The following is a 20,658-nucleotide window of genomic DNA, read 5'->3' on the forward strand; positions in this document are numbered from 1 at the left end:
AGTAAAACGTATCATGATGTACAGAGGGTGCAGATGAATTTCAACATGCAAGAGGTCAGAGAAAACTATTTCCAAGAAGCCTTCCAAGGGAATCTACTAGAAAACATGTTTGAGATATCAATGCTTAGAGAATTACTGACATAATGGTATTTTATATTTATATTTATATATAAAAATATATATATATAGATTTATATAATGTTTTTTTAATAAATATATACATGTAAAAGAGTTAAAAGGGATAAATTATAATATGCAAATGATTATATCTACCTCATTAATATAATTATTTAAAAATGGGTAAGAATGATATAATCCAATAAAAAAAAATTTAAGTGTTTTTGGTAGTTGGTAATTGGTCTTTTATACTTAAGTGCAATGTAACAAAATGCCACAAGGTTAGTGGATTAAAACAATAGAAATGTCTCATCTCACAGTTTCCTGAGTCAGGATCCAGGCACGGCTGGCTGGGTCCTCTGCCCGGGGTCTCACCAGGCTAAAATTGTGGCCAGCCTGCTGCATGCCCATCTAGGGCTCCTTCAGGCTCAGTAGAATCTTGGGCTTTGTGTTTGTGACACTCAGGTTCCTGTTTCCTTCAGGGTTGTGAACAGGAGGAAGAAATTGAAAACCTATTTGAAAAAATAATGACAGAAAACTTCCCCTAAATTTTAGACATACAAATCCACAAAGCACAGAGAGTCCCAAACAAGATGGCCCCAAAGGAGCTCATCCAAGACACATCGTAATTAAAATGCTAAGGGTTAAAGACCAAGAGAAAATTTTAAAAGCAGGAAGAGAAAAGCAGTTAGTTACTTACAACAGAGGTAGGTAACTACTGTCAGCTAATTTCTCAAAAGAAACTTTGCAGGCCAGAAAAGAGTGACAAGAAATATTCAAAGTGATGAAAAGCAAGGATCTACAATAAAGATTACTCTACCCAGCAAAGCTATCATTTAGAATTGAAGTTCAGATAAAGAGCTTCCCAGACAAGAAAAAGCTAAGGTGTGTATCACCAGTAAACCAGCATTACAAGAAATGTTAAAGGATCTTCTTTAAGAAGAAGGAAAAGATAAATAATATGAACAATAAAATGACAATACATATCTATCAACAATTGAGTCTAAAAACCAAAATAAATGAACAAGGATTCTTCTAATGAAAAAATAAACTAATGAATAAAATAGAATCAGAGGCATGAATCATGGAACAGACTGAAGAAACTCAGAAAGCAAGGGTTAAGGAAGGTGGAAAGAGATTAAGTAAATAACTTATGTGCATAACCCAGGGAAATAGACAATAGGGTGGTGAAGGCCTGAGGTGGGGTAGGATCCTGGCGGAGGGAGGCAATGGGGAGGAGAGGCCAGAGACATCTGCAATAATCTCAACAATAAAGATTTTTTAAAAGGAAGGAAGGTGCAGAGGGAGAAAGGAAGAAAGAATGGAAGGAGAAAAGAGAAAACCAGAATGAATAAATAATACATGGTGGGAAAAAGAAAAATAAATTACTAAGACTTATATGAAAAAAAAGCCTACAATGTTTATATCTGAGAAGATTTGGTCTAACACGTAAGTCCATCAAGCACATAAAACTTTTTAAATATGTATTTAAAGTTGAAAGGTAATAAATGCATATATGATTATATTTAAATATTTTTTAATTTTTCCCAAATAAGCATTCATATACTCACAAAGATGTCAATGAGAGTTTCATATTCATATCATAGGCAAAAATTGATTTGTTGTTTTATGAAACTTAGTATTTCAATTAGTCAAAAGTTTTCAATTTGAAATTCACTTCCCAAAAATAAAATCAAAACAAATACAATCCGTCTTCTCATATTTACTTATTTAACTTCCCTGACAAATGAAAAATTAGTCCAGCTATAAAAATATAAGGCACACATTAAAGAAAAACAAGTCGCCAAAACCGGTTTGGCTCAGTGGATAGAGCGTCGGCCTGCAGACTGAAAGGTCCCAGGTTCGATTCCGGTCAAGGGCATGTACCTGGGTTGCGGGCACATCCCCAGGAGGTGTGCAGGAGGCAGCTGATCGATGTTTCTAACTCTCTATCTCTCTCCCTTCCTCTCTGTAAGAAATCAATAAAATATATTTTTTAAAAAAAGTCAAAAATTGAGTTTTTCTTTACAAGAATATTATAAGGCACAAGTAATAAAAATGCAAGAGACAATACATAGTAAATATTTCCATTTAGATAGCATGAAATCCTCAGGAATATTGTTGTCTATTATTTTATAAAAACAGAGAGATAGATTAGGAATAGAAATATTAAAGGCCAATCATCAAAATTAATGTTTAGCATAGACTATTTATATGAACAATGTAAATAGGTAGAATCATCTATTTGACTTAGTAGAAAATAGATTTCTGGCATATAATTAATTATTTTTAAAATGAGAATGATCATTTTAATTCATCCAATTCAAGTATTCATTCAGCCAAGGGAACAATATAAGCCTCTTAAAAATTCAAGATCTACAGCTTAATATTAGAAATTTTCTTAATATAATACATAGAATATTCTGATCTTTACTGAATTACACTTTACAAAGATGTATATTCAAGTGCTTTATAGCTTAAGATAAAATCTAACTGGTCACTAAAATTCTTTGATAAAATTATCACTGTAATTGTATGAGGCAAAGTCCTATAATAAGATGAATGTAATAATGGCCACAATCTTTTCAAAAACAGAATATGGAAGTTTTCATTTTATGAATTTGGTTTTCCAAAATTTGGTTCCCAAAGCCAGTTTCTAAATGTTACAGCAGAGGTGGGGGGGGGGGGGAATAAAAATAAATGATTTAATAGAACTCTGAAGAAAAAATAACTCTCCTAGATCTTAGTTTGAAAAATACATCTGGCATAAGAGATTCAAAATTACATAATAATGCTTATATCAAAGTCTATTAGTTAGCTAAAGGGCAAAAACTAAAAACCAAGTAGAATGTAATATTTGCTTTCAACAAAGCAGACTGAGTAATATGTTAAGTGTTAGGGTGGGATAGGAAAGAACTCAAGCCAGGCAAAAGTTTCCTCTTGGACCTTCTCTATAAACAGCTATTTTAGTTTTGGACTGTTCCTCAGTGTGCTCATGTGGTGGAGGAAGGAAGTCTGCCCACCCACAAAAAGCTCCCCACACCAACAGGTCTTTGTCTAGTGGTTCTAGAAGGGCAGCTGGTCCTCTGAGCTCCCTGGGGCTCCATGGGACTTGGAGGTACAGAAAAATGGAGTCCAATTTGCATAACACATTAAACCATCCTAATAGGAATCTTCAGTGAACTGAGTTATTCAAATGCCAGCTAATAGTATAGATTCTAGCTAATAACCATGGATAAATATCTGTCTTGAAAATGCCTGTAATTAGTCAGTTTACTGGTTCTAGGTCCTCCCAGAATCAGGGCTTCCTAAGGTCTGGGAAATCCTCAGCTCCCTTTAGCTATCTTTCCAGATAAAATCGTAATGAATATAGTTTAAGTCCTTTATTGGGCTCTGTAATCCCTTCAACCAAATAGGCTGCAGTTGTTTTAAGAAACTTTTATTTCATTGGAAAATGTGGGAGGGTATTTTGATATTATCTAAGTAAAATCAGTGGGTAGACACTATTCACCCCAAACCAAAGAATGCTGCCTTCAGGAGTTGTCAGAAAGGAAATCAAATGATACACCAAGAGAGCACACTGTGCACACAGCAGAGCCCTTCCTTCAGCACAACCTGTCATGCTCTGTCTGAGGAAGCTCCAGGCCACCTGGTATGTCAAGTGTGATGCAACTTCAGTCTTTCTAAATCCAAAGTCGCAAGCTTCCGAAGAACTTCAAGCACAATTTTATAACAAAACCAATACTGCTCCTGTAGACATATAAACAACAGACCGTTAAGTAACTGAATACCAATATCCACTTTCAGAGAACACATTTGTAATTTTCAGCCACAGAAAAAGTTCCTAAAGAGCACACATTTAACTAAGAACTTCTATACATAAATATATTTTTTAAAATATCAGAAACATAAATGATCACAATATAGTTCTTGGTCTAGAACTAAGGGCTTAACTGAATAGAGGGGAAACTAACTCTCAAACTCATTCTGCTTATGTTTTCCTTGGATGAATCACATTTTAAACTTTTTTTAGATATAGCCTCCAGTCTCTCAGACAACAATAGTTCAAATAAAATGCTCCATATTACTCAATGTTGGCCTAAAAACAGGTCAGCCTGAAGATTCGGGGGTACCTATTTTCATTATCCATATTCTCTTAACCCCCCAAAATGACTAATAATTAACCTGTGAATGAAATGATAGTTTTATGACTATCATGACTAATGAGATTAATATTTTAATGGCAAGTAAATATCCCAGAATTGCTATCCATAAATTTATGCAAATTCATGGAGACATGTTTCTCTAACGAAGCTTGCGTGTGGACACGGGGAGACTTGGCCTCATTCTCAGCTCTTCCGTTCGCTATCAGAATGAAGTTACTTCATGGAAAAGACTGCATTGTTCTGAACTTGAAGGTCTGCATCAGTAATGTCTACCTCAAAAGTGAGAACTCAGTGAGCTCATGTAGGTGAAAAGAGCTCTATAAATTGTAATAATCTATACAGTGAATCTCTATATTCATTATTCTTCCAATTAGAATTATGACATGAGAGCTTACCTTTGTTTGAACCATGCCATAACGTTGTGCTCTCATTTGGGCCACGATATCTTTGATGTTGAACTGCAACAGGATGACAGTAATTCTACGTTATCCATATAGAGCGAAACATAAACCCACAATTGCCAAATGAGTACTCAAACTGCTTTCTAGTAAAAAAGATGCCAAGATTTAACCAGAAAGGTCTCATTTTCAGTCATAAGAAATTGCACTATTTTAACCTAGTCTAATGGATAAGCAACACTTGTATCCAGGAAAAAGCAGGAAGCAATCAAATAACAAGAAATGCTCTCCAAAAGAAATAACAACAAATTTTCCCGTGTATACTTTCTGTTCTCCAAAGAGAGACCTTAAAGCGGCACTATAACTCTAGTAAAGTCTGATGCATAGAAGACTTGTTCTGGCCACAAGAATAGCACAGCTGTTTCTCATAAAGAAAGTCCTCTTGACTCAAACGGAGACCCTGAGCAACAGCCGGCCCGACGCCAGATTCTACACGTGTGCATGGAGAGCTGCTCTGCCCAGAGTAGTCGCTGCCTGGGGCAGCCTGCAAAGGGCTGTTGCTGGGCCACAATGCGATCAGTCCAGAAATGAGCAGTACGTTTTAAAAACTCTTAGGGCAGTCTGCCACTGGCACAGGCTAAGAGGTGTCATCAGCGGAACAGTGCACAGACCAGCTAAGGCGCTGCTCAATTTTCCTGAAGTCACATTTGGTGCAAGCTGAGGACCAGCCATGTGCTGTAAGACCATGTTGACACCTGAAAATTTTAAGATTTCTCAACCATAACCCAAAAGTATGTAAAAATCAGAGAATATAAGCATTCCTTTACCTTTATAACATGTCATTTTTATAATAATTTTAAATCTAATTTAGCCTTAAAATTTTTATATTGAAATAATTATATATGCAAAGTAGGTTGCCAAAAATACGTATCAAGAAATCCTGTGTATCCTTCACCCAGTTTCCCCAAATTATAACATCCAAGATAGTGGCAGTATAACATCAGAAGCAGAAAACTGACATTGGTACAACCCACAAAGCTTATTCAGATTTTGCCAGTTTTATATGCGATCATTTGTGAGTGTGTGTTTGTGTATTTTTGGTTCTGTGCAACATTATCACATATAAAAATTCATGTAACTGCAACCACAATCAAGAGCCCTGACCATTACACCACCAGATTTCCTTATGCTATCTGTTATAACTACCATCTACCACAACCCCTCACCCTTGGCAACCAGGGAATCTGTTCTCCATCTCTGTAGTTTGCTTCAAAAGGATTATATGAATGGAATAATGAAATATCTAACCTTTTGAAAAGGACTTTTTTCATGCATCTTAGTTGATTCATCAAAATTGTTTTTCATATTAACAGATCTTTCCTTCTTGTTGCTAAATAGTATTCTAGGGTCTGGAAATGTACCAGGTTTTTAACCATCAACTTGCTGAAGGACATCCAGGTTGTTTCCAGTTTGGGGCTGTTATGAATAAATCTGCAGTGAACATTTGTGTACAGCTTTTTGTGTGAATATGAGTTTTCATTTCCCTGGGATAATTAACCAAGAGTGCTATTGTTGGGGTTATGTGGTTAAGTTTAGTTTAAAGTTTTAAAGAAACTATAGCATTATTTTCCAGAATCGGTATACTGTTTTTTATATACATATACACTAGAGGCCCGGTGCACAAAAATTTGTGCACTTGGGGGGAAGGGGGGGTCCCTCAGCTCGGCCTGTGCCCTCTAGCAGTCTGGGACCCCTCGGGAGATAACGACCTGCTGGCTTAGGCCTGCTCCCGGGTGGCAGAGGGCAGGCCCAATCCCTAGGTGTAGCCCCTGGTCGGGCTCAGAGAAGGGCCAATTGGGGGGTTGGGGCACCACCCCGTCACACTCAAGGCAGGGTCGATGGGGAGGTTGTGGCGCGACCCCCTGTCACGCACAGAGCAGGGCCAATCCGGGGGGTTGGGGCTCCATACCCTGTCATGCACAGAGCAGGGCCCATCAGGGGGTTGAGGAGCTCCCCCCTGTCACTCACAGAGTAGGTCCGATAGGGGAGTTGGGGCACCGTCCCCTGTCACACACAGAGCAGGGCGGATCAGTGGGTTGGGGCGCCGCCCTCTATCACCCACAGAGCAGGGCCGATCAGGGGGTTGGGGCGCCGCCACTCTCACACTCAGGGCAGGGCCGATGGGGAGGTTATGGCTCTACCCCATCACACACAGAGCAGGGCCTGAGGGGGGCAGGGGGGTTGGGGTGCCGCACCCTGTCACACACAGAGCAAGGCCGATCAGGGTGTTTGGACGCTGCCCCCTGTCATGCTGATCCCGGTGCTAGGAGGCCTCGCGGCTCCGCTGATCCCGGTGCTGGGAGGCATATTACCCTTTTACTATATAAGGTAGAGGCCTGGTGCATGGGTGGGGCTGGCTGGTTTGCCCTGAAGGGTGTCCTGGATCAGGGTGGGGGTCCCTACTGGGGTGCCTGGCCAGCCTGGGCGAGGGGATGATGGCTGTTTGCAGCTGGTCACACACCCTTCAGGGTAGGGGTCCCCACTGGGGTGCCTGGCCAGTCTGGGTGAGGGGCTGAGGGCTGGGGGTGACTGAACTCCCAAACGCTCCTTTTTTCCTTTTTTTTTTTTCTGGGCTAGCTTTAGCTTGAGGCTTGGCTCCAGCTCTTAGGCCTCTGCTGCTGAAAGTAGGTTTCTGGCCTTTGCATACAATGTTGCGAATCTGCTTGCTGAAGTCCGGCGGTATTTGTTATAATGTTTCTTAAACTGCCGGCTCAGAGGCCTGCAGCCGCAGGCGGGGAACGTTGGTTTCCTCCAACGATCCTCCTCCGTCACTGAGGCAAGCAAGCCTCATGTTAGTTTCAAGCTGCCTGGCTGCCGGCTGCCATCTTGGCTGACAGTTAATTTGCATATCTTGCTGGTTAGCCAATGAAAAGGGTAGCGGTCGTACACCAATTACCATGTTTCTCTTTTATTAGTATATATATATATATATATCCATTACAACCAAACAACCGAAACGACTGGAATGACCAGTTGACCAGTTGCTATGCTGCGCACTGACCACCAGGGGACAGACACTCAATGCAGGAACTTCCCCCTGGTGGTCAGTGTGCTCCCACAGCCAACCTCCTGCAGCTAGCCAACCTCCCGCAGTCCCTCCCCCCTGGTCACCTGGCCAACCTCCCGCAGTCCCTCCCTCCTCCTCCCCCCACCCCGGCCTGCAGGCCTCAATCAGCCATTCTCCAATCAGCCCTGATTGCCAGCCACGCCCAGGGACTCCACCCATGCACAAATTTCATGCACCAGGCCTCTAGTGCTAGAATAATTGAACATCTATAGGGCAACAATAAAAAGAAAGAAAGAAAGTCAACCTCGATCTAAACCTCCACCTTATACAAAAAATTAACCCCAAATAGATTATGGACTTAAATGTAAAACATAAAACTATAGAACTTTGAGAACACAGCAGAAAAAAACTTCTTTGGGACCTAGGCTGATGAGTACTTACACTTGGCACCAACAGCATGAAATCCTGTGGGGTTTTTAAAATTTATAATTTAAGGTTAGATTAATTGTGAAAATGAATTTGTATTTATTTAACCTAAGTTTACTGATGGCAGAACAAGCTTCTGGACTGGGCTGTCAGGGAAAGCACAGCTTTCTGAATGGAGCTTCAGTGACTGACCACATGAGGATCAGGGAAGTGATGCAGAGAAACAAAGGCCAAAAAAGCTCATAGTAATTTTACCTGGAATTATAATTCCTTACATACTTTAAGGAGTTTTACAGCCATTATTCATTGTGAATTGCTAAAACCACATGTGTGTTATTATTTATTAATCACCGTATTATTATTTATTAGTATTAACCTACTTTTGCCTACCACTGTATGTGGCAGAAAAGTTAAAGTACCATTTTCTAATGACACCACAGCTTAACAAGATCAGGGACTGATTAATGATGGAAGTGGTACTAATTCATGAAACAGAAGTAGCAAATTATTTACCACTGTAACTTAATAAACACATAGATATTGCTTACACAGTAATTCTTTCAGTATATGTGTGATTTGAACATGATGAGACATGAAAGAAGAAGTCTCTTTTCTCAGTTTGATTGCTGACAAACACAATTATACAGCTCTACACTGTATAAAAATGCAACGTACAACATCGTCAACAACTGTTGCTCAGAGTGTAAGTTTTGTGAAGGATTATGTTCTGGTAGTAGAGCTGCAATGACCATAAAATAGTCGAAGGTAGTGACACAGATTAAGGAATTTATGCCAGAAGGCAAATCAGCACACTGCTTCATCAAGACAGTTTCAATAAAAAAAATAAAATTAAAAAAAAAAAAACACCTGCTGGATGATCTAAACTGTGTGCTTAGTGATGCAGTAAAAATTTGGACTACTCACTTTTCTATGTGATAGCTGGTGACTGCCCGTGAGCGGCTGCTACTGCTGCAGGTGTGCGAGGGAAAGCTGTGTGCAGAATGTCTGAACTCAGAGCAACCTAAGTGTCTCCAGAGTTTCAGGGATTGTAAGCAGGCTTGATTAACTATGAAAATTGCTCTACAAATAACAATTAATGAAAAGAAATAGATGGTTACATATTCTCAGATGTTCATATCCTTTAACATTATAGTACGTTAATCCTAAATGTCAGAGGTCACACTTGTCCAGCCACATGTGGCTGTATGCAGCTTGCAACATGTAAGCCTCCCCATGCGAATTCCCAGCACGCACATGGTCTGCAGCTGCTAACGCGACCAGCACGCTGCTCATCCTTCCCAGTGGTCGGCAAACTCATTAGTCAACAGAGCCAAATATCAACAGTACAACGATTGAAATTTCTTCTGAGAGCCAAATTTTTTAAACTTAAACTATATAGGTAGGTACATTGTTATTAACTTAATTAGGGTACTCCTAAGGCTTAGAAAGAGCCACACTCAAGGGGCCAAAGAGCCGCATGTGGCTCACGAACCACAGTTTGTCAACCACGGTTCTAGACCATATAGCAATGCACCAAACTGCCCTGAGTGCTTCTAAAAGCTTCCTCTCAATCCTATAAAGAAATTTCTGCAGATATCAAACATCCACAGACTGATGCTGGTCCAAGGCTACACCTCCCAGAGCTCTGGTGGAAAGCATTTCTGAAGAGTAGAGAGGGGCATCAGTACGAATATGTGACAGCTCAAGGCTTTATGGAAAACCAATAAGGAAAAAATAGTGTATTTCTTATTTTTGAACCACTATATTTCATCAAATCTAAGGCATTCATGATTGTAAAATGCATCATTTATACACACTGTCAATTAAACAGATGACATTATAAAACACATTTAGGATCTAAAGAAGGTACAATGTGGGAAAAAGACAGTGCTCCTTAGGGTTATGAAATAGAATATTTACAGTTTTACATTTTCTACAAGGGATATAAAATAAAGGTAAATATAAACAAACTACTTAAGAAATTATGATGAAAAATATATAAAAGAAAAATTATACTAATGCATTTTCTGCTAACAGGACAAAAGGTAACATCAGACACACTTAGCATTTTTTAGAACATTTGTCTTTTTGGGGTCCAGCCAGTTTATATTCTTTCTATGTGATAAAGCCCTAAGTTTACTCTGGAAAATCATTCCTCTCCTCTTCTCAACCGTTAAGGCCTGGAGCAGCCCTGACTGGCCTACACTAACCAGCATCTCCCACAGGGACTAGTTCAGGGAAGGGGCAGCCTCAATAGGAACTCAATCGGAAACAGTGAAATGCTAGGAGATACGGGGCTCAAGATTCTGAAAAGATGGAAAATTGCTTGCCCCTCCTTCAGGAGTGACCGGAGAGGCCATTTTCCTGTCCTCCCACATCATGCACCCTGAGGTCCAGGGCCCAAGCGGCATCTGCTGTCACTGTCGAGTACAACTGCCCAGAGTCTGAGGAGGAGAGTCTGAGGCCTGTTCCGACAACAGCCTGACTGCAGCGCTGTCTGCCAGGCACGCCCACAGCCTGTCTGCCTGGACTAAGCCACAGGGTCACACTCCTGGGCTTGACTGTGGTCAGAGCCCCGCCTGCTCAGTGCACGCACGCCCACCCTCACTGCTGCAGCACAGAACGCTCAGCAAGTAGCCTGTTTGGCCACAGATCTAAAGTCACATTCCCCCATCAGCGTAACCAATAATAAAGGCAATAGTATAATCACCACATGTCTAAATTAAGAGGAAAGTAAAGAATTGCTAATGAATAACTCAAATCCAACAATATTGTTATCCATATTTTATATATGAGCAAACTGGGTTGCAGAGAGGATGAACAATTTGCACAAAGTCGCCAAAAGTCTACAGTATGTGGCAAAACTGGCAGTCACACTCCGAGCCTCTCAATCGCTCTGAAGTCTGCGTTGTTTTCAATGTCCTACATGCATGTCGTTCTGTACATTCAAAACAGGCACATGCCACCAATCTTCTCCAACAAGGCCGGGAAGAGGCCCCTGGGGGTGGAAGGCAGAGGAAGGAAGACGAACTCACACTCAGTGTGTAGGTACTATGTTCGAGGCCATTCGTTTCATTATGTACTTCAGTCCTCACCACCTCCAGGAACCTGCAGCAGTTAAGGAGCAGGTTCCCAAAGCTCATGTCTCTTTACTAAGTTGCTCCTAGTAACTAAGTTGCTCTTAATAACTAACTAAACAACAGCTGTTGGAAGACTGTTGAAAGTAGAGTTTTACTGATATGGGTTTATCTACTTAATTCCCACACTTACTGCAAAGTTCTTTTCAATGGCGCAGAACACCACATCCATACAGATGAACACCCCGGTCCGGCCCACGCCTGCGCTGCAGTGAACCACGATGGGTCCTGTCAGGTGGCTGCTCCTCACATAGCGGACATACTGTATGAAACACTCTGGTGGCGCAGGAGTGCCGTGGTCTGGCCAGTTGGTGAACTGCAACTGTTTTATAAAGTGCCTAGTTCTTGTCTGTTGAGAAAGGGAAAGAGAGGGAAAGGGTGTAGGAGAGGGAGAGAGAAGAAGGGGAGAGATAGAGAAGACAGATATGTCAACCTCTTATATTAAAGATATCATTTTAATTTCTAATATACCAGAAATAATAATTATAATAATAATAATGGCTATAGGTACTACAATAATAAACATGAATACCAACAGGAAACATGAATTGGGCACTTGTTCTGTTCCAGGTACTGTGCATTATCGCTTTTAATCCTCACATCAGTGTTTGGAGGTGGCACTATTTGCCCTCATTTTAGAGATAAAGAAGTCAGGATTAGCGTGACTGAGAGATGCAAAATAGGTCAGAAGGCTCACAGGTCCAGAGCTGAGACTACCAAGTAGGCCTCCTGAATCCAAGTCTACTATCTTTCTTCTGCACCATGAGGCTGCAGAAAAAAACAGGAATTCAAAGATGGCCCAACATGTTATGAATAATATAGAATAGCACTCTTTCTTAGCTTAAATATCATTAAGTTTAATTAAAACAGATATGTGCTATCAAGTTGCTTGACCGGGAGCACCAATGCCCTCTGCCAATGAGGACAGGGTGGTTGATGACCTGTGCTGAGCCCCTGGATGTGGGGTCATGAAACTCCTCAAGACTGACAGATTAAGCACTTTGAGTTTTCCAATCATCCCTTCCAAAGGGATCACCCTCTTCCAGGGTGCGCCCTCATTTAATTTCACTGGGGACCCATGGGGAACACTCAGGGTGGGTTCTCACTCCTCTCCTGCTGCCCTAGTGCACCAGTTTTCCTAAGTTCCAAATAGAAAGCTCAAGTTTGAATCATCAGCACCTAAAAGTCAGTGATGAAAACAATCCTTGAAAATCCTGCGAAGGCATGAGTTTTAGGGTAACTCTCACCCTATCACATATTTCAAGGACTAAATCTCTCCTGCTGCTGTTGACCATGGAGAGTTGTTTTCCTGACTGACCCAGTGCCATGAAGACAGGCCGCTGATGCAGGTTCTCCAAACAGAACCACATGGGTCTGAGGCTTGTGGACCTCAGCCCAAAGGCCACCGTCCTGGCCTCCCTTGCCAAAACTCCGTAAGTGGATCCCAGAACTTGAATCCATGCAGACAGACCATGCATCTGTGCCTCCTGCCTGGCCTACATTCTCCAAGCATGCTGCCCTCTCCTGCCGCGGCAGGCATCACACCCCATTTGGAACTGATGTGGCTGGTATCTCTTTTAAAAAATATATTTTATTGATTTTCTACAGAGAGGAAGGGAGAGGAATAGAGAAGTGGAAACATCGATGAGTGAGAAACATCGATCAGCTGCCTCCTGCACATCACCCACTGGGGATGTGCCCGCAACATGCCCTTGACTGGAATCGAACCCGGGACCCTTCAGTCCATAGGCCAACGCTCTATCCACTGAGCCAAACCGGTTAGGGCTGGTGTCTTCCTCCCATGCTAGCCTGCAAGTACTCTAAGACTTGAGACTGTGTCTCTTTATATCCCCAGCCCCTGACATGCTACTTGGTTAACAGGATGGAATCAACAGGTATCAAGGGAATGAGGGATCAGGCGAGTCCCCAGGTATACAGAACAAGCATGGTGCCCAGCACACAGCCAGCAAGTTCTGCATCCATGTCAGCCGTTGTTATTCCTGACATCCTGCTCCTCACTCTGGGCTCATACCCTCCTCATTCGCAAATCTGTCTCTCCCATCCTTCCCTACTCCTTTCTCTCTCAACTTCTCCCTTTGCACTCAGGGCCACCATCCCACAATAATATCTTAGAAACCCTAGTCACCTCCCTAAATGTTTCTTCCATTTCCTTGCCTTGCCTTGCCTCCCACAGGCACGTCACTGTCTCTGGCGCTCTGATCGAGGCCCTAGGTATCACAGAGCACAGAGACTAGGTTACATACTGCTTGCTGCCGACTCCCGTTTCCAATTCACTATTCCTTCTCCTTGAAAAAAACAAAACTCTCTTCCTTTTGAGCTTCATACCTCCTAGCTTCATCTCTTCATTGTTATAACCCACTAGCTAGACCTCCTGCTTCATCTGCTACATTCACAGAACATCCTGACCTTCTCCCTACCACAGGTTCTGACACCATCCAGGGCACAGTCAGGGTCCCCACAGGGCCACCAACATTCTGAATCACAGCACCTTTACTTCTCTCTTGCAGAGGAGAGACTCCTTCCTCCTGGTCCTCACAGTGAGGAGCACCACCTGCAATGTCAGGGATCAAAAAGCTTCCAGTTCTTAAAATCCACCGCCACTGTCTGACCAGAAGCCTATATGCTAGCACCTCATTTGTGCGTCACTTCAATGCAACCAAATGCACTCTCCTGTCCCTTGTGTCCTCCACGTACTCCTAGTTGACTGGCCCGATTCCATTCATCTCCTTAAATTAAGACTTCATGACTAATTATCAGAATCATTCTCTTACAAACTGTCAACTCCCTTTATCATTTGAATCTTGCCAGATTACCCTGGGCCAGTCCCATAACCAGTGAACAGAAATCCCATAGTCTGGCTATCGGGGAGAAAATAATCACATAGTTGCCTATTTTATTGCAATTAAAAATGTATAGGTTCCAACCTCAGCACCTCCAGAAACCCTTTTCCTAGTCATTGTGCTCTAATCAAGTCAACTTCTTTGGTGATGACTCCAAATATCATCCCGTTTTTTCAAGCTTCCTGTTTAACTCCCATCCCATTCATTCCTGTGGAACACACGTATCAGTACTTGCTAATCAAATCCACTTAGAGAAGTTAACTCATCACTTCCTCCTATAAATCACTGCTTTTCTATTTTCTGAGTCTATCAGAGCAAGAAATCTGTGAATTACTCCAGACAACACTTCCCAACAAAACTTTCTATGACGCAGATGTTCTATATCTGTGCTGTCCAATATGGTAGCCTCTGGTAACATGGGACTGCTGCAGGTGAAAAATAAATTTGTTATTTTATGTAAGTTTAAATAACTTAAACTTAAATAGCCACATGTGGCTACCATATTACATAGCATACTTTTGACCACTCTTTCTGTCACTTATAAGTCAAAAGTCATAAGTCACATATAAGTCTGCCAATTTTATCTAAAAAACACCAAAGTCTCTGCTTTCCATCTCAATGCCAACTTCCCTAGATGACAATGGCACTTTCTTACTAAAATTCTTCAATGTCTCTCAATTATCTTCATAATAAAGTTTGGCTCCTTCACTAAAATCCAAGAAATTTCATGTTCTGGTTTGCCCCTGCTTACTTTCTATAACCTCATCTCATCTCTCATTACTTCCTGGCACTGCAATTTTATGTTCCAGAAACATTTAACTACTTATATTTCTTTATATATACCGTGTTCCATTTTATATCTTGATAATCTACGCCCTCTTTCCATCTTTCTCATTTGGGTAATTCTCAATTCAGATGCCACTGCCTCCAACAAACCTTCCCAAAACCACAAGTAATGCTAAGTACTTCCCTCCAAAGCTCCCAAACCCTCCACATGGATCGCAACATTACCACTGAGCACACCAAACTCTCCACCACTCTGTAAGGGTGCCTGACACATTCCTAACATGCCTTCACATAACTAACATACCTTAAAGACTCAATACACATCTGTCACACTTGGCAGAAGCAGCCCAAGTACATCCCAGGATTAGGCAACTTCCAATACTCACTCTCTCACTCCATTCCCCCCTTCCATCCCTTCCTCTCGCCAGCCAGAGTTTGATTAAGCACAAGTGGAAGTGGTGAGGTCTTAGTTTCTAATGCCAGAGAGAAGTAAAACTAAGTTATTTAAAAAGTATCCTGGTCTATACGCTACCCTATGCCTAACTTCTCATCCTGACATGCATACTTATATAATGAAATATGTATCTGATACTGATTTTTAAAAACTTACAGACTTCCTCACAACTTGAAATATTCGAATGGTGAAATACGGAAGTATCTGGTAGTCCTCCAGGAAGACGCGACAGTGTTTCAGCTCCAAAGGCTTCTTCGTAGAAATGGGCCAGTAGCGATGGCATTTGGGAACTCCAGCTTCTATCTCTCTGGTTATCATGACAATAACATTAGAGTTATTTTCCAAAATCATTTGCCAAAAGTCATCTGTGGTAGTTGGCAGTGGCCCTTGGGTAGCAATATAGAAATACTCTTCTCCAGAATTGGTTATCCTAATATAACTAGCATTAATGTAGTCCTTGTTTTCTCCAAGAGGAACACGTGTTGAATCATCTATTACAAAACAGAAACATCTGGTAGATAAGGAAAAGCAGAAGACACAATACACTCAGACTTCCTGAAAGCACTTAATGCAGATAAATTCATTGATCTCTTGGACCAAAAGAGAAGATGGCATACATTTGAGTCCATATATTTAAATTCTTCCCTCCCCAAAACTTACTGGCATGACCTAAGAAATATACAATTAGGGAAGTTTTTTAATTTTAAATCATTTTCTACTAAACAGAGAAGGATGCCACCAGTATCCAGATACTGAGGGATTTCTGTTACGCGGGCACAGGTAGGATTAGGTCAAAAGAGGGACCTACTAGTCTGCAACTGAACACAGCCAAGGAGGAGCCCTCGGAGGGAGCAAGTGGAGAGCATTTCCAGAAATCTGGGGAACCTGGAAGCCCAAAACAGCAGAGCCAGGGGAAAATTCGGCAATAACAACTGAGAACTGAGGTAGTTGATCAAATACAAACACTAGCATAACAGATTTCTATCAATGCCACAAACATGCAGCCAGCCATCTGAATGTCGATCCTCGGTTTCATTGGTGAAGCGGCAATTTCTAATCAAAGCAGAGGAATTATGGGAAACGGATGCTATGAAGGGGATTTGTTCCAAGCAACATGGAACTCATCTGACATGAAGTATTACAAATATGAGAGGGAAAAGCAGTGACTTGACTCACTAACAAACTCCACCAGCCCAGGAGTGGAGTTACAGTGACACCTGGAGCTCTGGGTCTCCCATGGCTCCTCGAGAAGAGAATGAAACCCTCAACAAAGGAGGAGCCTGCCCGCCCAGCCAGGAGCCATCACACCAGCAGTCTGTTCCTATGACCCCAGGTCATGGGGACTGCTTATTTAACAAATATACTATGACAAAATAATTGGCAAGGGGCTTACACAATTTCCAACAGAATCCTTCTCAAATTCCAACACAGTAAGCATAAACCATCCCTTCTAAATATGAATAAATTGGAAAAATAATCACTAGGTATATAAAAATATACAGTACTTCACAAAGGAGACTGTTCTGAGAAATCAGAGCAAATGTCCTCCTTTCTAAAAGAGAAGAATGACTTAAAAACTCCGATTTGTTTATATATAAAGAACTTATACAAGTCAACACCAACAAGACAAACAACTGGCTCTCCGACATCCCCCAAAAGGTCCCAGATTGTGAGAGGGTGCAGGCCAGGTTGAGGGACCCCACCGGTGCACAATCTCCCGGGGAGGGGCCTCGGGAGGGCTCCAGGGCATATCTGGCCCATCTTGCTCAGTCCCAATCAGCCGGAGCCCAGCAGTAAGCTAACCTACCAGTCAGAGCATCTGCCTCCTGGTGATCAGTGCACATCATAGCGACTGGTCAACCAGTTGACTGTCTGCCCCCTGGTGGTCAGTGCACATCATAGAAGCAGTTGAGCACCTTAGCATATCATTAGCATATCACACTTTGATTGGTTGTTCAGTTCTGCCATTTGGTCTTTTTGCATATTACCCTTTTATTATATAGGATTTTTATAGAAAATATGTACTACTTTATGATAAAAAAGCATTTTTTTAATTTTCAGAAGTGAGATAAGAATAATAAAAGCTGCTTTTAGATAAAAACCACAATAACTCCGAGGGTGATGTCAGCATCATGGTGGAGTGAGAAGACTCCTTTATTCTCTTCTTAAAATTACAAGTTAGACAATTATAACTCAACAAAGGACCCCCTGCTCAACACACAAAGCTACCTGACCTGAAAGCCACCTGTCAGAACATCTGAAGGTGGGAAGATTTGAATGAGCAGGAGGGGTGGACAGGGAAGGAAGGGGAGGTTGCTGCAGATGCAGCCCAGCACGCACTGAGGCTCCAGTGAGGGCAATAGTGGAGGACTGGATGCAGGACTCACACTAGAGCCTGGAGTGTAAGAGAGACAGAAGCAGTGGTCTCCCAAGAAAAGGCATCACCTTTTCTCTCTCCCCGTTACAGCAGACCCCTTGCAGAGATGGCTGGGAAGCTTCAAACAAGAGCAACTATGATAGCCACTACTGGAAGAGGGGTGGAGCCACACATGCTTATATTGCCTAACCCATCCTGACAGAGCCCAATAAAGAAAGCTGAGAAGACCTGGACAGGGCATTGTGCCCATGGCGACTGCTGGCAGGAGGGTGGACCTGCAGGAGTTCAACCTTACCACCCTAGCAGAGCCAGATAGAGAAAACTGAGATGCCTTAAATAGTTCAATGAGGCTGTAAAATAATGAACTCACCCCGCACCCCCACCCCCACCTCCACCCTACTCATCTTGGCAGAGCTCAATAGAGGCAGAAAAGATGCCTTCAAAAACACAGCCTGGCCAGCACCATTAGTGAGAGCTCATAAACCCCTTTTCCACCTCCTACCACAAACTCCCATCATGGTGGTAGTGCCCTATAACTAAGGTGAACTGGTGACACAAGGAACACCTACTTTCCCACTGGATACACAGCATTTACCTTAGAAGTGAGGCTCAAATAGTGCAGGTAAGAGAAAACAAAATATGTGCTAACACTATCTACTGGAAAACAAAACAAAGTACCCTATATATTAACCTGCTGAATTACTGACAGCAAAAGAATATCTAATGAAGAAAATGGGCCACTACCTCGATTGTCCACGCAGAGAAACAATCCATCAAATAACATGAACAAGCAAGGTAACACGGAAGCACAGAAAGAAAAGTCTCAAGAAACCAAACTCAAACTCCTAGAAAACTGTGACTAAAATGACAAAGTTTAAGATTGCAGTTATGAAGATGCTCGATGAGATAAAAACAGAACTTAGAGAAAAGTTCATTGAACTCAGGAAGAAAACTAATGAACAAATGCAGTATTTTACCAAAGAGATTGTAAGTATAGAAGGAACCAAACAAAAATTCTGGAGCTGAAAACTCAATAAATAAGATGAGGAACATATTGAAGAACATTTGAAACAGCAACCCAGGTGGAAAAGAGAATTAGTGAATTCAAAGATCAATCACGGCTCTTCTTTCTAGAATTAGATGTGCTGGGTCCTCCTGCATTTGCAAGATCAAGTAGGAACTGTTTCCAGCTCCAGGACAGACTTTTCAAGAACCAGTGGAACAGAAACATGAAGGACTTTTGAGAGATGCTCTGTTTTATCCCGTAGGAAGACAACATGAGAAATACTGTAAATAGTACTAGTACTTTCAAATCTTACACAAGTTTCATTTGTCCTCTCTGGGCAGGATTTCATCCCTTATTGTCTCGATTCATTCCTAAAATAACTGAGTCCTCCCAATATGATTCTAGCATTCTATTTAATAGTAAACTAAGCAGTAACTTTTTAAAAGTAGGAACTTGGATATGACCCAGGCGGATAAAGAAAGTGAACTAAGGGTTTATAAAATAATAAAGGAACTCTACCTATGAGAACAATCTTACTCCATTACAAAGAGCAACATAAGCATAAGGGTATACCAGAAGAGAGGGAGTAGGGAACAGAGTTAAATAGTCATACAAACAAATAGTCAATAAGAACTTCCCAAACCAAAGGGAAGAGATGGATTCTTGAATCCAAAAAGCTAACAGAAAACCTATTTTTCTCAATACAAAAGACTTTTTTCAAGACACATCATATAAAAAATATCAAAAGTTAATGATAAAGAAAAAAATTTCAAAGCAGCCAGGGGGTGAGAGGGAGACTGTAACCTACAAAGGAAACCCCATTACAGAAAAAAAATTTACAATCCAGGAGAGAGTGGAATTAAATATTCAAACTATTGAAAGAGGAAAATCACCATCCAAAAATAATATATCCAGCAAAGTTATCCTTTTGATATGAAGGAGAAATAAAAATTTCCCCATAAAATAAGAGCTGAGGGATTTTTATTGCCACAATACCTGCATTACAAGAAATATTGATAGGAGCTCTTTGCTTGAAAGAAAAAGACAAAAGTATACAAAACTTTCTGCTGACAGAAGCAGGAAAATGCAAAATTTTTCAGAATAGAGTATTAAATACTTAACGATAGCATGAAGGTTAAAGAGGGATAATAATTTTTTTTAAAAAAAGTATAACTTCTGAAATTTCTAAACAAATGCACGGCATAAAAAGCCATACTTTATGACAACAAAAATAGAAAAGGGAAGGAAAAAAAAAGACTGAACTTGATAAGTGAATAAAGATGAGATACAATCAGAAGAAAAAGGACTAGTGTAAGTATGAAGAATTTTTCACATAAGTTAATGGTAACCACAAAACAAAAAATCTGTAGGTGAGACAGATAATATAAAAAAAAAAAAAACCCAGCCCTAGCCAGTTTTTCAGTTTTTCTCAGTAGTGTCAGCCTGTGGACTGAAGGGTCTTGGGTTTGATTCTTGTCAAGGGCAAGTACCTTGGTTGCAGGCTTGATCCCCAGACCCAGTTGGGGCACTTGCAGGAGGCAACCAGCCAATGTGTTTCTCTCACATCAATGTTTTTTTTCCTCTCTCCCTCTCCACCTTCCTTCCATTTTCTCTCTCAAAAAAAAAAAAAAAAAATCAATGGAAAAATATCCTCAGGTGAGGATTAACCAAAAACATAAAAGAGAAAAAATTATAAATGAACTAACAAAACTAAAAAAGGCAGACAGAAACACAAGGCAAAGAAACAATGGAGACAGAGAGCAATAAGAAAAAAATAAAAAATGGTTCTAGCAAGTCTTCATATATCATTACACCCTAAATGAAAATGGACTGACAGGGGGGGGAAAATGGCGGCGGTATAAA

At 41.1% G+C, this 20,658-nt stretch overlaps 1 protein-coding gene across 3 annotated transcripts in view; it reads right to left on the reverse strand.

Annotated features, from left to right (window-relative positions):
- Positions 1 to 2,075: 2,075 nt before the first annotated feature.
- Positions 2,076 to 20,658, reverse strand: part of PTPN20 (protein tyrosine phosphatase non-receptor type 20) — a 183,727-nt gene continuing 165,144 nt past the window's right edge. For all 3 annotated transcript variants that reach the window (XM_036356047.1, XM_036356049.1, XM_036356048.1), the window contains 4 exons: positions 15,569 to 15,903; positions 11,445 to 11,660; positions 4,679 to 4,741; positions 2,076 to 3,867 (listed from right to left, as the gene is read on the reverse strand). In XM_036356047.1, the coding sequence (XP_036211940.1) occupies positions 3,775 to 3,867; positions 4,679 to 4,741; positions 11,445 to 11,660; positions 15,569 to 15,903 (707 nt within the window). In that variant the 3' untranslated portion in view covers positions 2,076 to 3,774. The remainder of the gene's footprint in view (positions 3,868 to 4,678; positions 4,742 to 11,444; positions 11,661 to 15,568; positions 15,904 to 20,658) is intronic.

Source organism: Myotis myotis, unplaced genomic scaffold (genome assembly GCF_014108235.1).
Source record: "Myotis myotis isolate mMyoMyo1 unplaced genomic scaffold, mMyoMyo1.p scaffold_m19_p_24, whole genome shotgun sequence".
Classification (NCBI taxonomy): Eukaryota; Metazoa; Chordata; class Mammalia; order Chiroptera; family Vespertilionidae; genus Myotis; species Myotis myotis.